Below are 18,169 nucleotides of genomic sequence, written 5' to 3'. Positions count from 1 at the left end.
AAACAGATGAAGTAATGAGGGAAAAGAACATATATAAACTTACTGTTTGGTTATAATTTATGAACTATTTTATTGTTTTAAAAGGGCTTTTCCTCATGTGAATGTAAACATGTCTCATGTGAATGAGCAGTCTCAAAACTTTGCCATTTTTCACTCACTTGAAAGAAAATATCCTTTACCTTGCATTGTTGTCCAAACAAAGGTATTCTCTGGGATCATCAGCACTAGCATTAGTTGTTTTAACACCCTTATCAATGAACAAACCAGCCTGAAATAAGCAAGGAAAGAAAATTCATACTATCCAAATTAAAGATAGAGTAAACATGAAATTTTTAAAATTTAAACATTGCATTCCATACACATATTAGAAACTCTTTGATCTTTCAGTATGGCTTTAATTGGTATATTGTCTAAGGGAAAACCATCTAATTAATATAATGAACCAGTCTGTGGTAAAATGAAAGGAATTATCTGTGATTTAAAAAAGAAAAAAAGAAAGTAATAATGGAAAATGATCAAAAGTTCACTTCAGATTTCTTTCACATTTTTTCATTAGATGTTTTAATACTTCTTTCCAGAAAATCTGGAAGCCAATCTTGTGGTGAATTCAAATTATTCTCACAAATAGGAAAGAAAAGAAAACGCAAAACCCACTGTGAAAAATCCTTTGTATTTCACTCTAAAACCAAACTATGTTTACCACTAGAGGTTATTTTGGACCAAGGAGTCATAAGCTTGAAACTCAAGAATCCAGTCTGAAACAAACTACTTGAGAAAATAAAAGCATGAGGAAGTATTTGTGCTCTTCAACCTGACTTACATACAAATACCTTCAACTACTTTCACCTCTGATCCAAATTATGATTACAATTGAGTTTTACACACAAGCAGAATCTCAGACCTACTAGTGGAGTTCTCTTTCAACATGGAATTTTAGCACACAAACTGCTAGCCCTGTTTAAAGATGATACTAGCTGATGATACAGTTGAAAATATTCTCCTCGCAATGCACTTTTGTATTCAGTATGTTTTAATTCCTATCCAAAGAAAATGCCCTACAGTCTCAAACACACTGTTAACACAACTTCCATAAAATATTGCATCATTTCTTGGTGACAGACAACCAACTATCAAGTAAAATCAGTTTCACTTGAAAAAAAAAATCCAGTAATGATTTTATGAGGTTTCATTGGCTAAACTATGAGAATCTCCTGTAGTGACCAAACACAAACACGTATTTTAGAGTTAGGTGGCTTTGTAAATGTCATTATATTCATACACACACATACACAGCAGCTAGATTCCAAATGAAATACTTTTAGACTTTTAGGACTTCAGCTGAAGTGGAACTTTAGCTGAGATGTGGAAAAGGTTTGAAAGTCATATTAACAGAAAACTTCACAATGACTAGGCTGAGAACTCTCCAGTAAAACTGTTGCAAGTAAGTGGGCTCCTGAAGGCAACACTGAAGCTTAATCTCTAGCCAGAGCCTGTGTCACCATGTGCAAACACCTGAGTTACTACACTCTGGGGACTCAGAAAAATAAGTTGAAGCTACTGCAGCAAGCTATCAGATGAATCACTACTACTACATTAAACTTTGATTCTTCAAGGCTAAGCTTTCTTTGGAGTAGGAAACAAAGCTATAAAGAAATGCTACTTCTGAGAAAAAGTGTTTTATTAGAAGTATTAATTGATTTTAGTGGTTTATGTCTTACAGGATATGGAACAGTGAATACACAAAATGTGACTAGAAAATACATCCATCCTGATTATATACTGTTCTACAGTACAGTTCAAACAGCACAAAATCTATCTCCTAATCAGCTTAAAATGTAAACAGACAAGTTCTAATATAGAATACTGAGAAATAAAGAACTTCACTTTTTTTTTTAAGATACTACATTACCTTAAAATTAGAATGAACCCTGTTGTTATAGAAGATTCCTAGGGGTGTAAGTTCTGACTTGGTTTCAATGGCTAAACTGTGAGAATCTCCTGTAGCAACCCTGTGGAACAAATACCATATTCCAGCATCCTGCAAATAAGGAGAAAACAACATTACTTATAAGTGATTCTGATACTAGTACTGGTGCTGATATATCTATTCACAGAATAAGTGTTGCTAAGTTGAACTTGGGCATTTTAAGTAAAGAAGCCAATAAAAACATAGCTCAAACCAACCGTACCCAGTGAAATACGTATTTTAAAATAAAGTCTCCAAACAACTATTTGATCAGTGAAAGTGGGATTTTGCAAATAAGGCTATATTCTAGTGGACAACGTGCAACAGGAAGTGTTTTGCTTCTCAGTGAAGCCATTTAACACTACATATTTAAGATGTTCTAATATTTTAAAGCAGAAAAGTGTCCAAGTTAATGTAACTTTTGCAGTTCAGATATATGTTGTACCACACACTTTATTTTCCTTTACTAGTGGATAATACTATTCACAGTAAGATACTCCAAATCATTCCTCGTCTCCTTACTGTTGCAGTCTGACTGAGGTTGGGTCATCCCTGCTCCCATCAAAGTTTAAATAGCACAGCCAAAAAAAAAAACCACAAGAGCTTTCAGAAGAGAGGGGGGAAAAAACCACATCAAGAAATCTTGCCAGTTCAGAGCACGGTGCCAATAACGTGCAGTAATAATTTTAGTACCTGCTCATTTCCTATAATTCTTCAACATCTCTGCTCTTATAGAAGCTGGATTTATCTGCTAAATGAGACCCACAAAATTTCCCTTTCAACCACATCTGCATTCACAAGAGGTGGCATCATGACAACACCTGCATAGCAGACACCTATATACATGAAAACCTTTTCCTGACAATAGGCCATGTGCCCTTAAAAAAATTTAAAAAAATCACCACACAAGGCACATTAAAGGGTTACAGTAGCTAAAGAAACACTGAGTGCTTCATCTCATGAAGAATAGTCATCATCCTTCTCAAGAAACATGGATAAAGCTGATTCACCCTGGCTTAAAAGATTTCATGCATTTCATTCCAAGAATATACTAATTTTCCAAACAGTGCTGGAAATTCTACTGTACAGTAACGCTCCCATCCCAGTGTGTAATGATGACGCACTGACATTTCTGGTCATTATTATAAAGCAAATATGGATGTTCCATTAATAAAAATACCAAAATCTTACCTCACATATAATTAAGTCCAGCTCTGTGCTTGGCAGACTCAAGTAAATTTTACCCAAAACACACCCTGATGCTTGAAAAATAGACTTAGACAAACTAAGGAGCTTGTTAAGCATCTGCAAGCATTCAGAAATATGAATTTTTTTTTCCTCTTCTCTCTCATACACAGCCAAAACAAAAGAAACATCTATTGCCTATACACTTACAAGAGGCTTCATTGCATAATACAGGAGCTGGGGGGAACAATGGAATTATGTAAATTGCTCTAGTCTATACCAGCAAAAGCTCTATGGTGCAGGGTTTGTATGGACACAGTTGAAGTATTGTTTCTGAAACACAGCAAGCTGTGGTCCCTTTACACTGATGTGTTTACACCCGTGCACGGGAGGTGCATCAGAGTGGCTAAACTTTGTAACAGACACAAATGCTTGCTCCACTCAGGCACATCCTGCCAACAAAAGGAAGGGACATCCACTGGGATGAGCTACACAGGCAGAAAAAGACCCTTTAGTACTTAAGCACCAGATCAAAGAAGCTGTTTAACTTAGCCAGCAATGCCTAAACTAGGTATTGATTACATAAAGCAAGCAAAATGGAAAGACATTGCGTTGGTCAGAAAAGAACTGGTTTAATTTGGTGCACCCAGACATTTCCTAGTGGTAGACAGTCAAATAGAAAAGTTTGTAAAAACAAACAAAAACAAACCCACAACAACAAAACTGACACAAATTAGACCACACCAAAGCAGAACAAAATTTTCAGGTTTTTTTTTCATACTTTAGATACTTCAACTCAGTTAACTATTTTGAATCCTATTCTATTTATTGGTACCAGTTTATGACATTAGCTGTGGCTAAGAATACACACACTCATATTCTTCCAATATTAGAGTCTTTGTAAAAACAATCAACAACCTCTCCTATTTTCCATTCCCGCTGATCGCTTCAGAAATACCCATTAAAAACCTTACATATCTCAGCCTCTCATCCAATGTACAACACACTCCAGCCCCCTCCTCCACAATATGCAGAGAGCTTTACTTTACAGGCAACTGTGACAAAGTATTTCCACTAATACAAGACTCAGAACAAGCAAAACCATACCAGCAGTCACTGGCTGGAAACAACTGACTAACCACTGACAGAAAATAAGTGTTTTAGCTGTTTCTTATACAATGAACACCTTTTTGTAGTCATTTTTCATTCCAGTGACTACAGCTCTTGCAGAGCTGTCACTAAACTCATGACAACCTACAGAAAATACAGAAGACAATATGAAATGCACCAGTTCCGTGAAAATAAAAGGATTTCTACATATACACATTGACACTACTGTCAGGTCTAATAACTACAAAGAAAATATCTCCTCTGTTCCAGCCACAGCAAAGATTTTTGGCATCTCTTAAAAGCAAACCTAGATACACCTTGCACTGTCAGTGGTAATACACTGCCAAACACAAAAAGATTCATACATAAAAAAGTACATGTATATCAGTGTAAACATTACAGATTTTACAAATGCCAGTTTATGATGAATTACACCTATATGCCTCACCTGTGAGCCTGCTGCTGCATTATTTATAAGATGATTGTTGGGATGAGAAATCCAGAATGTTGAAACGGCCCTGAAATATTATTCAGACACAAGTTACTACAGAAAACCTCTAGCTCCAATGGAAATATCTCCACTTTTCAACAAGCACATTAGAAAAAGCTAAACTGATGAAGTCACTGCTTCACATGCAAAATAAAAATCACAAAACCTCCCACATCTAGAAGTCAAAAACACCTTTTTTTTTAGTTTAGTGCACAATATTCTATTTAATGTTGTGCAGATACCCTATGCAATGATAAAGTGTTTTAAGAAGCTTTCATGAGAGATAAGTAGTATCCAGAAAAAACAGTGGTGACAACTTGGGAATATGCATACATTTATGTAGTAGTGAAGATGTTCAATAGACTTTTAAAGCCCCAAGTATCACAAGAAACAATATTCCTACAAACCGATTTTTTTCTTTAATAAAAGACTAAATGCTAATTTTTATTACTATTTTTAAAATACCAGTACTATGTGAGCTACATTTAAGGTGCCTGCATTAATTAAATTATTGACAAAAATGTTCCCATCTGTATTTTGTCAAGGGATCATCAGCAGTTTAACTGCTGCAGCTGGCTAGGTTTTACTTTTTTCATCATGACATACTCACATGCAGTCTGTGGCTGGCACTGGGATGTAACTTCCATACACCTTATCCCTAATCCCCACACACATGCTGCTATTTCTGTCTGTAGGTAGAAGAGTGCCTGGTTTTGTGAGTAGCCCAAGATTGTGGAACAAAGTATTCCTCTGCTCAATGCCATCTTCTATGAAGAAACAGTGACCTAGTGTGTCGTAGCCAATGGTGTCCTTTATCTGCAGAAATACAAGTTCATTATGTCAGCAATAACAGCGTTTACTGAGATTTATTTGACAAATACCATCTAGTTTTACTGTCTTAGCACAGCTGCAGTGAAGTTTCAGTATCAGCAGCTCAGATGATCCAAACACATAGTTTTATTTATCCCTTACAAACACACTGCTATGTCTGGAGAGCTTAGTTTCCTTACAGCTGTCTAACAGCTAGCTGCTGTAAGAATCTAAAAAAAACCAGAATGGTGAGAACTGTTAAAAATACATTACTCTTTGCAGTAACTAATTTATTCTAGAAATAAGAAAACCATTGCTGAGCACTGAATTTGTAGAAGGGATGGGATTATTTGGACATCTAAATGCTCTCTATAACATTTATTCCAACATAGTATGTTTTACTCTCCTTGCACCTACCAGCAAACCATTAGTTGCATGAACAGTCACACATCTGGAAAAACAGTGATGAATGGAAAGACCTTCCAGATAAGTTTTAAAAGTATATCCTCCTTTTTCATCTACATCCCCACAAAGGTGAAAGTGAACAGGGTAACTTCCAATCTGCTGCTGGCCCATTTGCTTCAGTTCCACATAGGAGAGATGAACAGATGTAAAATTTTTCATAATCTAAAAAAAAAAAAAGAAGCCCAGAGTGAATAACCAATTATTTACTTTTTAAACAAGGAAAATTTTAAGTAATACATCATCTACACTAGATGTACAGAAACTAGATGTACACAGCTGCCACAGGCCAGCACAATAGAAATTAGAACAAACATTACTATCTTGCTCTATACAATGCCTTACAAAACTGTATCCTTCATAAATACGTTTAGAAGTTAAATCTCCAATGGCTAAAACAGAGGAATTTTCACCAGACATGTTGCCACACTTCACTGTTTGGTCTTTACTTTAATATTTAGTTAAATATTCTTACACGTAATGTCCAACCAAACAGAAGTCACCCACATCTGGATGCATCTGCAGTGAATCTGCACCAGCAAAGTCCACCTGGGACAGCTGAATAAAAACCACAGAGTAATACAGATGCAAAAGACCCTATTGAGATACCCAGTCCAATTGAGAGTTCAGTGCTGGGTCAGCTTCACAACACAGCTGCTCAGCACATTGCTCAGAGAACACCTCCAGCCACAGAGATGCTCATGATGTCAGCTGGTTCTACCCTTTCATTTTCCCAGTATTAAAGCATTATTTCATGCATTGCTTTAAGCCTGGTCCCATTGCCTCTTGTCCTATCACTGTGCAAGTCCAAGAACTGCTCTGGCCATTCTGAACTCCCACCAGTACCTGTAGACAGCAACAAGATCCCTCTTCTCAGCTCTCTGGCACTCCTCATCACATAGTGCCACACACCACCTTTCCTGGATACACCACAGTACATGTATGTTTTCTTTTCAATGGGAACCCAAAACTGGACACAGCACTCCAGAAAACTTCTTTTTCAGGAATATATGAAATTACCCTCACAATCATACACAGTAACTTTACTGTGAAGTTGCATGACACAAAATCATAATGCGGTTGTTCCAGTAATGCAGGAAAGAGAAAGTATTTTCTTCCACCTAACCTGCTATGAAAGCATAAACCAGGTGCAACAGTTAAACTGCAAGGAGCTAGCATGACGGAAAGAAAAACCAACCAAAAACACCAGAAACCAAACCAAACCCCACTTTTTTCTTTTTTTTGTAACTTTGTTTTATTAGCTGATCTGTACTGAGTATTTATCAAAAATACCAATTTTGGTATGCACTTTGTCCTCTGGGAAAATCAGTACCATTTTTTTTTCCTCCTCCTCTGATTGAACTCCTAGGGTTTGCATGCATAAAATACAGAGCAATGGTCAAAACAAGACATCCCTAATCTCAGTCTTTTAATACTGAAAAGCAAAACTGCAAACCAATCCCTCTCCTCATTGCCACTAGGCCTCCTTTATGCTACTGTGCCCGTGACCAGTAGGAAATCCAGGATGATCAAAAACTATTAAATTTCTTACCGTCTAGGATGCCACCACTCGAGGATGTAAGATCAGCACAAGCCCAAAATGCCTTCAGTGCTGAAGTCTAGGTTTGGCAGCAGACACTCACTACTCTGAACAGTCTCCTGGGAACAATTTAACTTTGATGACTCAAAATGTTTGTTTTCTCTTCTACCTTTCAGACAACTGAAAGTCTGCTGTATTTACGCTTTTGTAGCAGTTAAGGACACACTTTGCAAGGTTCACAGCTTGTCTTCTTTCATTACATTATCTTGAACACAAAAGGTGCCTTGAGTCCACCTACTTTCTTCCACCAAACAAAAGCTGCCACATAGTAGGGAAAGGGCTTATTTTCTTTCCCACTACTATGTCCACCATTCTGAAATTAAAATCTGTATCCAAATACATTAAAAAGACTTAAACTGTGATGACCACATTATGAGCACAAATATATTTGCAATTTGAGGCCTCAAACTTCTCTAGCAGCAGTGAAGCACTGCTGCTAAAATCTTTCATCTAAAATTGTAAGTGAACGTAAGTTCAAATACTGGTTTCTATAACACTACTTTCTCCCAGCTTTGTTTATGTTATAATACAAGAACTTAGAAGCAGTTTCCTTTACATAACCTTAGTACTTTCAGATTTTTAAGAAACTACATATAAAAACCTCTGGTACAAGTCAGTTTCTTCCCTCTCAATGTCTCTCTAGTGCCCAAATTCAGATGAGACTGATTGTTAGGAGTCAATACTCATTACCTGAGGAGGCAGGAAGGCAGTGAAAGGAAGGAAGAGAGATATAAGGGAGATCAAACTTTGTTCTGTAATGTTATAGGATGCATATATGTGGATGTCATTAGTACAGTTTAATCCCTGCCATAAAACTTTACAACGCTGCTGGACATTTGAAGACCAGTTTGTGCATTATATCCTTTCCTTCAATTCTGCAGACTAAGGAGTCTCAAGGAGTTAAATCTAATTTGGGGAAAGATGAAAACAAAGTCGTTTCCATACAAAGCAATTGAATGAATTGATGTGCTTTACGTTTTCAAATCCCTTGAAGTTTAACACTAATCTTTTTGACCTTAACATGCCTTTTTGAGACAGAAAGTTACTTTAAAATGTTTTTCAAACCTTGATATGTCCACCAAATGTATCATAATTGAAGAACTGACAGTCCTTTTCAAGATAGCAGGTATTTTCCGTCTCCCCCTTTATTAGGATGTTTCTTGTAAGAACTCCAACTTCTGCTCTCATGTCCACTCCATCAATTACTTCTCCTACATGAGGAAACTGAGGGTTTTCTGTCCAACAGCAAGATTTGATGGGGGGTGGGGGGGGAAGAAAAAAATTTGCCACTGATTAAAATCAGATTCAACTTATATTAATAAGCAAGATTACTGCAGCAACAAAACCCATGTGTGCCTCTCCCTTAACATGCTGCTCTCTCTTAGCTTTTCTTACAGTAGATGCATCTCTCATTTTAATATGAAACGTCAACAAATGCCAAGCAAATGCATCTTCGTTTCAGTCCAATAGTTTGTGAAGAGAATGGAAAAAAAAAACCCAAAAAAGAGTTCAGTTAGGAAAGCAACTAAATTTTTTGTTGTTTTAAAAAAGCACCTCCTTTTTTCTTTCAAGAAAGGTTAAATACAGTATTTTCCAACATTTTAGCCTCACTTTCAGTTCTTAATTTGTCTTTGAAACAGAGTAAGCAGCCAGCCTCTTTCTTTCTTTTAAAGCAAGTCTGCATCTGTGTTTCACTAAAAGTTTGATACATTGGATTAATTTAAATTTCCTCTCTCTTCGGTAGCTATTCCAAAGATGCATAAACTCAAAATCAGTGAAGAGAAGACACTCTGGTTTTACACTCTTCTTCCAAAACCCAATCAATTTCTTATTTAAACTGAGAATGTAATCTGGTTCTGTAAGCCTTAAAAAATGCATTTATGCATTTATTGATACCCCGAAAACAGACTATCACTATCCCTTCAAGGCTTAAAAAAGGATATAAGCCTAAACTACCACAACACGAAGCTGAACTAAGAGTGATATTAACTCTGTATCTGCAGCTGAGGATTTCAAAAGACAAGAAATGTCTGTAAATGGGACTGCACTCCTCTCCCCAAAGGCTTACCTCTTGTTTCTCCCTTGTATTTGACTAGCAAGTCAATATATCAAGTGAAGAAAGAGCAACTAGGGCTCCTACACCACAATACCTTTTAGCTTTCCTACTACAAAAAGGTGAAACCAGCTAAAAACCTAGCAAAACAATGCAAGAAATAATTTCAAAAGATAGTACATTCTTCAGCATGTCAAGTTTACCATAACATCTTACCAGAAAATCCATTCTTTGTTGAATGAATATGTAGGGTGGTATGGAGATTTTTTAAAACTGTATACATTACTATGACAAAAAAAACTATATTGAGGGTGGCAAAAAACCCTAAAAGGGGGCTAGTTGACTGCAAGTTGACCTCCTTTAATATATTTTAATAGTTTAGCTACGATTTACTTAAAAAAAAAACCAAGATTTTACATCTTATGCCCTATTGTAAATCTTGTGAAAACCGTTTTAAAACCTTTAAAAGCAGTTGCTTTTTCACAGCACATGATTTCCAAGACAAAAGAGTCTACACACACACAATTCAGTGGTGACTATAAACTTCATAGTGCAACCTTCAAGTCTGCTCTCTAAAACACTGTGCTTAATAAAACACACAATATCACACTTACAAACAAAGCCCAGGAAATACCATGATCAATAGCATGAAGTTAGCTCTGCAGCTTCACTCAACCTGGTATTCTCTGATGTGCAATAAGGTAAATGTGGATATGCTTTTTTCATACCTGAGAATTCTCAGTGCAGTAAAACATGTTACCCACGCTAACAAATGTGTGAGAAGCAAATTTCAGTGTAAGAGGGACATAGAGACAGGCAGTCCCTTAAGGCACAGGTGGACAGGGAAGTTTGAGGGTGTTCACAGAAAATTCCAAGAATTAAGAAAATGAAGAGCAGTTTGAAGAAGAGGAAGTTGGAGTGTGCAGAAATTAATGGGAAAAAGCCAGGTCCAGAAGAGCACCCACGAGCAGCTGCAAGCTTACACTGCAAAACGACACTCATTAGTTAGTGCTCTTTTTCTTTATTTATTTCTATATTCCTTAATTTATAATCTAGGACTGATGCTGCAGCCCACCAGCAGCGAGCAGGGGGGCTCCAGACCAGAAGCTGGAGACATCAAGGAGGAAGGCAGCAGCATGGAGCAGGTGTGGAGCAGCAGAAGGAAAACAGAGATGCCAGCATAGCTGGCGTGCCAGTCCCCGGGGAGGCTCTTGTGATGTCAAGCAGAATGACTCAGATAATAAAAAGGAAATGGTCAACAACATGCATGATCATTTACTTGTGCATCAGACCCAAAGGAAAAACAGATTGCAAAGACTCAGGGATATCCTGTGAGAGCAGAATCTTGGAAGGGCCACTTCTTAAATAACCATTTTTTTGGGGAGGGAGATGGAAAGGAGACTCATGACAAGGGAAAAAAAAGGTTCAAAAATTGCAATTTTCTTTTTTCTTCCTGTTTTCTATTTTTACTTGTTTAATAACAATAGAAAAAATTACCATAGTAACAGTTTAAAAGATAAGAATGATACTAAAGGCAAAGGAAACAGTAATGACCACAACAGCTATTCAAGCATGTATAAAGAAAACTTGTGGAAAGACAGACAGCAGACAAGGAGAGAAAACAAGCCTAACTCTACTGGGAAAAAAAAAAATTGGGCATTCAAATGAGCCTGGGAAGAAATGAGAAAGAAAAGTTAGCACAGTGAGCTGTGAGGCAGACCTGACATATAGAGTCATTTTACAGCAAAGAGAATTACACATTTGTGTATATAGCAACAAAGCCACACAAAGACTGAAGAAAAGGCTGCTCTTTACTGCTTCCACTGCAAGGGACTGCCCAGGAGCAAATACATATTTCACACAGATCTTCAACAGGAGACTGCTCTCATACCTTTAACTTTAACCTGATGCTTGGTACACTCCGGGCAGGGAAGGAGGGTGAATTCCTCTGTCTGATACATTGAATAGTCTGTGCTCGCAACCACAATTCTGTCTCCAGGCTCCCAACTACTAACATCATCCAGAAGATTCAGTATTACTCCACCCACCGCTTCCACCTGGAACCCTGATATTGGGACCCCTAATTAAAGAAAAATAAAAGGGAACAAAAATAATATTACATTCACCTTTAAGTGAAACAATTACCAAGACAATACTAATAAAATACGCATGAGATTTCGAAAGGCTCCAAAATCCTCTAAAGTACAACTCTGACCTCAAACATGCAAGTGTGAGATGCCTTTACAGCCTGTTTACTTATTGGATCACAAAAAAAAAAAAAAAAAAGGAAAAGGCAAAACTAATGATGACAGGAATAAGCTTTTTTTTTTTTTTTTCCAAAAAACCCTAATATCATATGGCAATAATTAGTAGGTCCAGCTACCTCTGCTTGTTTCAAATGACATTTTTTTTCCATTTCAAACTGTACAGATGCAATCAAGGACCTGGAAAACAAAGTAGAGGACTTCCTCTTTTAAGCACAACTTATAGAACCGTTTGGCAGACTGAACTGTACTCACGTAAAATTTTATTTGCTTATGATGAATTTGCATAAGTTCAGCTGCTTTTGATAACTCTTTAACCTGATTCTGCAGCACCAGTAAGCAAAATAGGTATTTTGGTATTTATTTTTTTAAAAAACATAAGTCTGTACATTTTCATGGGGCTGCAATGAACAGTTAAGGGGTAATATGAAATAGCTCAATTGTATAACAAACAAATACATGACTACCACAAAAAATTTTTGAGGAAAATACAACAGTGTTTAGTAATTCCAAAACCAGAAAGAAATTACCCATAAAAACTCAGATCAAAGATATCTTAAACTTTAAAAAATTAATAAAGAATAAAACCAAGCAAGTGGTAGGTCTTCCAGCTTTTTATACCACAGATTCAACTTTGTATAAGAAAAGATGTCTAAAGTTCAGCATTCTAACAGCAACAGAAAATTGTAAGAAGAATAAAGCACTTCTTTTGGCTTCTACTATGTTTTTTCTTTTTTAGTACCGTAACCATTTAAGAAGCTTAGATTTAAAATATACATGACTGCCAAATTACTAAAATAAAATTAAAAAGTGCCAGCACTTATAAGAGTCCTATCTCCATCTAAACATACCACAAATTAAGACTCAATATTATGCTGCTCACATACTGTATACAGAGTGAGAAAATAGGTAGTACTGAAGAACTGTGCTCTATTTCATCCACAGCAAGAAACAACAACTTACAGCAGCACTCAAAAATTTAAATTGCAACTAACAGTTCTAGCAAAAAAAAAGCAAATAAAGTATTTTTTCTTTTCCCCCAGCCATAGGATTTCACAAAACACTTTCCTACCATCATTCCATTCGCTGTAAGCTCTCACAACAAACTTCTGACCATCCACTGTGAAAAACTCTTTCTGAGCAAGAGCTTTTCCACCAGTGCTGTGGTTTTCATAGTTTCTCACTGATTCATTACAGGAAGAATTTCCACCACCTATGACACCAACTAAAGCCCAGGCTTGCCTGTGAAAATCAAAAGTAAATGTTTAAATATAATGGCTCTTAAAAAATTCTTTACAAAACCAGGAAAAGACAAGGAGCATAGAAGTCATAAAAAACCCTTTTCTTGCTCTTCCAAATTAATTTTAAAATGAAACTTCAAAACGTAGAAGAAAATGGGCAGACCTAATTGCAGAGAAAAATTGTTTAAAATAACTGAGTGTCCTATACATGAATTGGTAAATACCAGCGCTCTTACTGGAGAAGAATTTAATATACATTTTCAGTAAAACATTCAACAAGATATGCTTTTGGAAAAAAGTGTATCACTAGAGATGAGGGACAAAAGCCACACAGGATCCTATTCCCAAACAGCTTTAGCAGGGCACAGAAGGAGCTGGAGTCAGTGCCAATGTTCTTGCCATGGCCCCCTGCCATCAGCCAGCAACACCCTAAAGGAGCAGTCAGGACCCCAGGGGACCACATGTTCATCAGGCCAGGAGGGATGGACACAGCCAGCAATGGCCATTGGCACTTGCCCCTGTGCTGGACAGGCACTAAGGGAATCTTTCAGGATGCTCAGACCCAGAAAAGGAAATGCATGCTGTTACAAAATCTTTGTACAAGATATCACCGATGTGTGTGTGTTTGGAAATTAAAAGCAAACCACATGCCACAGAAAGCTGCCAGCAAGTTCAAAAAAACAAGTTTATTTTGCTGTCCTTTACTGCTCTGTAATTCTAGAACCATGTGTGCAAAGGAAGCAGTCAAGATCATCTATTAAAAAGCCAGACAATTTTGCATCATTAAAGTTGAATCATTCACCCCAAGTGAAAACAGTGTCAGCAAGCTGGACTGCAGTCTGTTACTAATGGTTGATTCAAGGGCAGATATTAAACCCAACTTCAATCCAGTTGCCTTTATTTCAACCCTTCTTGATGTTTTTGTTGATTGGGATCAAAAGGTCAAATGAAACTTTAGCATTAACATGTTCACAGGAACAATATGTACTGGGCCAGCTTTTAAGTAGCAGCAGCAAACAAGCTGAACATTTTGCATACCAACACTCAAAATGAAGGTATTTTGATGCATGTTTTCCATTCCATATTTTGCAGGAAGAGGTAGAATGGGAGAGGGATGTAGTGGAGTATTCACCTCCATGCTGATAACTTTTTCACTAGCTTTACAGGTTTAACAAAATGTTTTCCTAACAAAGCCACAGGGGAGAGCTTCTTACCTGTCATCCACTGCAGAAGAAAACGGTTTTATGTGCTTACAGAGCCTTTACTGACTAAGGAAAGCAGACAAGAATCAGTTCAGCAGAGAAGGAAAAAAGGCTGTTGCTTCCCACCTGCAGGCTAAAGAAGTTCTTCACTTCAGACCAACTGGTGAGGAGGTCATGGGCAGAGACAAACCCCAGAAACCTACACCTCTCAGGACCAGTTGAGCTGGCTGCACCCCAGCCTGGGCAATCTGAAGCCACACAGGCTTCACTGCTTTCAGGAACTGGTATTCCACTACAGGACATCCAGGTCTTGGCACTTTTGGCCAAACTGCTTCAAAGGCAAGTGCTTTCCATCCCACACCCCTGTGCTTACACAGGCAGTGACACAAATGTACTCCTGACAGGAATTGAGGTCAGAACACAGCATCCTGACTGACACACCAGCCTGCCTCTGCCAAAGCTCAGGGAGGAAATTAACTGGAATCCAGATGTCAGGCAATAGTGAGAGGTAAGAATAGAACAGAAAAACTAAATGACCAATTTCCTGGAAAACACTGGACAATACAAAGAGGTTATACAACACCATCTCAGCAGAAGATGAAGAACAGACTGACAGGCAGTCAAAAGACTGGGCGTACTTTTCACTTGTATTGCCAACACAGAATCACAGAATCATTTAGGCTGGAATATACCTCTAAGACCATCAAGTCTAACCTTTGACCAGTGACCACCTTGTCAACTAGACCACAGCACCAAGTGCCACGCCTAGTCATTTCTTGGACACCTCCAGGGATGATGACTCACCATCTCCCTGGGCAGTCTGTTCCAGTGCTTAACAACCCTTTCCATGATGAAATTCCTCCTGTGTCCAACTGTAAACCTCCCCTGATGCAACTTGAGGTTATGTCTTCTTGTGCTGTGACTGGCTGCTTAGGAGAAAAGGCTGACCCCCACCAGGCTACAGACCCCTTTCAGGCAGCTGTAGAGAGCAACATGGTCCTTCTCCAGGCTAAACACTCGCAGCTCCCTCAGCAGCTCCTCATGAGTTACACTCTAGACCCCTTCACCAGCTCTGCTGCCCTTCTCTGGACATGCTCCACCACATCAAAGTCTTTACTGCAGTGAGGGGCCCAGAACCAGACACAGGACTCAAGGTGCAGCCTCACCAGCACTGCCCTGGTCTTGCTGGCCACACTATTGCTTTTACAAGCCAGGATGCCATTTGCCTTCTTGGCCACCTGGGCACATTTCTTTGTGCTGCCCAGAGCAGTGTGGACAACCTTCTGCAGCACAAAACCAAGTTCAGAACATGCACTGCCAAAAGCTTTTTTGCAACAACTAAATGAAGAGCACAGCAGCGCAAACTTCATGCTTTAATAATTTCTGTTATACCTCTTCTACTAACTTACCATCCAAATCCTGACCAACTGAAAAGAATGACTGAAAGATATACAAACACCTTGTAACTGCATTTCAATTACAAAATCATTTTACAGGTCAGTTCCTTTGAAGACTCAGTGGAGAAGTACTGTACTTTTATTTCAACAGTGCATGAGTATGAATAAGATGTTTGATACCTGGGATTAGCATCCCTTAGAAACACTGTTTTGGGTTAGAAGGCATCTCAGAGATCATTTAGCTCCATTCCTTGCTTCTCCGAAGTCATACACATTAAAAGCTTCACCTAGCAACTGTTAGCTATTTTGTCTTAGAACGAGAAAAAACCCCTTGCTGCACCTGGTTGTAATTTCTGTAAAGAACAGAGAAACTGAGCAATTACAAATATGTAATAATGTCTGTCACACAGATACCTGTAACTATGGGTTGCTGCACTGCATCACTAACTGAAAACTATTAATACAGCACTGTGTACAACACCAAGAATTCCCTGAAAACTTCATGAACCGTCAAAGTCTAACAAATCCCCTCCTGGCATAATCTGCATCTCATCTTTACTCAGCACAAAAAGGGAAAAAATATTATTTACCTGTAACTTAATCCTCTGACAAACTTACTTCCCAGAAGATTTTGAATAGTCACTCTGGTTTCCTCCAATAGATTTTTAGCAGCTGAATCTCCTACAGCAATAGCAATAATGCGACCAGGATGTCCATTTTTCAGTAAATTCTGGAGCTTCAAGCTTTCTTCTGCAAATTCATGAGTATCAAACTTCAGCACTTCCAAAACCTCTGCTGTATCCTGATTGATCACTCTGACATTTAGTCCTCGGGAAAAATTCTTTTTAAATGTGTATTGACCATAGGCCAGCCCTGAGAAATACATAGTCTTTGACAGAAGAGTCCATGATACCTTCTGGTGCCCGTGCAACTCCAGCGTTCCTTCAGGGCCCACGCCGATAAATTTTTTGCCAAATTCTGGCACATCAGCACCTTCGTTTGACTTCCCATATAAAATAACAGTTGCTTTGGATTTATAGCGGCATTTCTCTGCTCCAACATGAAGCATTCCACCATCCTTTATCAGGATAAATCGAGTTCTCAAGGTAATATTTTTAGAACCTTCTTTATCGTCACCAAAAACAAGCATGCCTAAAGGAAAAAAAGTATTTCAGTACATCAAAGAAAAATTCAGAAAGACTCAAATAACCAAGCTCTGCAATAAGAACAACAAAAAATATACTGATTTATTTTTCACACCCATGAATTAAGCTGTTACATTCTTACATATATTTAAGAATGTTTGGAAAGTAACTGCTATCAGATGTGATTCATCTTTCTAAGAATTTGCTGGTTTATTCCTGTTTTTCTTCTCCAGTTTTGGTAGGATTACTAATATGTAACAGTTACCATTGGAGGACAAACAGATTTAGTACCACAAAGGCTACTAACTAACCTTATTTTACTCTATCACACAGAAAACTACAACAATGCTGCACTGAAAAGATACTACAATGGTCATTCCTCTTTTCAGTTATATACCTGACCTGGAAGTAGGCTGAAAAATAAAAAGCACAGGAACTGGTCAATATGCTGCAAGACAAAGTTTCAACATATTTTTATGTAACCACTGAAGTAAAAAATATGCAGAACACTGAAGCAAGATGTTCATTTTGCTGTTTCATACCTCCGTCCTGTATAACTATAGAGTGTACTGTAGCGTCTGAGTTCAGACGAAACAAATCCCCTTTTTTGATAATAACTCGTTTTTCAGGATCTTTTCCAGGGCTCCAGTTTTTAAGGCGAGGATTCTGATCAGGACAATTTTCTGCAACACAATATGAAATTCAGCTTTTAAAAAACAAACATCACCACATCAATCAAGGCAGCATTAGGATCAACACAAGTAAGAGTGAATCAGTCACCCACAAAGGATTCCCACTGCCTTCTATGGTTCAATACTGCAGTCATTGATGCTACTATTTGTATCTGAACAGCCAAAAAGACACCTGAAAAATAGCTAAAGTCTCAGGGGTAGGAAGCCATTCTTACACTGAATTAAACTACTGATGACCACAGATACTTTTGAACCCCAACTGATATTTTTCTTATTTGCTAGATCACTTGTAGTAGATAAGAGATAAGCAGAATGCACTCAGATACAGAGCAATCACGGTGAGTGCTGGAACTCTTAGGCCAGCTAACCATGCTAACATGTCTGTAAAGCATCTAAGTATCTCACCTCCTCAGGCTCTCATCCCTGGCTCAGAAAGTTTGATGCCTTCGTACTTTTAAACACCCAAATCATTCTTTCAGTGGAAGTTCTCAGGAGGGATAAGACACCCTTAATACATTTAGGGTAAAACCTAAAAAGCTAGAGCAGTTTCTT

At 37.8% G+C, this 18,169-nt stretch overlaps 1 protein-coding gene across 2 annotated transcripts in view; it reads right to left on the bottom strand.

Moving 5' to 3' along the window:
- The window catches only part of CEMIP2 (cell migration inducing hyaluronidase 2), a 50,476-nt gene that overhangs the window by 15,400 nt on the left and 16,907 nt on the right, over positions 1 to 18,169 (bottom strand). For both annotated transcript variants that reach the window (XM_085043476.1, XM_085043475.1), the window contains exons 3-12: positions 17,468 to 17,608; positions 16,371 to 16,932; positions 13,013 to 13,182; positions 11,568 to 11,756; positions 8,689 to 8,858; positions 5,979 to 6,188; positions 5,362 to 5,567; positions 4,710 to 4,779; positions 1,910 to 2,038; positions 180 to 268 (exon numbers count right to left, since the gene is read on the bottom strand). In XM_085043476.1, coding sequence (XP_084899602.1) covers positions 180 to 268; positions 1,910 to 2,038; positions 4,710 to 4,779; positions 5,362 to 5,567; positions 5,979 to 6,188; positions 8,689 to 8,858; positions 11,568 to 11,756; positions 13,013 to 13,182; positions 16,371 to 16,932; positions 17,468 to 17,608 — 1,936 coding nt within the window. The remainder of the gene's footprint in view (positions 1 to 179; positions 269 to 1,909; positions 2,039 to 4,709; positions 4,780 to 5,361; positions 5,568 to 5,978; positions 6,189 to 8,688; positions 8,859 to 11,567; positions 11,757 to 13,012; positions 13,183 to 16,370; positions 16,933 to 17,467; positions 17,609 to 18,169) is intronic.

Source organism: Lichenostomus cassidix, chromosome Z (genome assembly GCF_008360975.1).
Source record: "Lichenostomus cassidix isolate B80296 chromosome Z, HeHo_3.0, whole genome shotgun sequence".
Taxonomy (NCBI): Eukaryota; Metazoa; Chordata; class Aves; order Passeriformes; family Meliphagidae; genus Lichenostomus; species Lichenostomus cassidix.
Note: the sequence above shows the minus strand (reverse complement) of the source record. Positions and strands in the feature narration are given on the sequence as shown.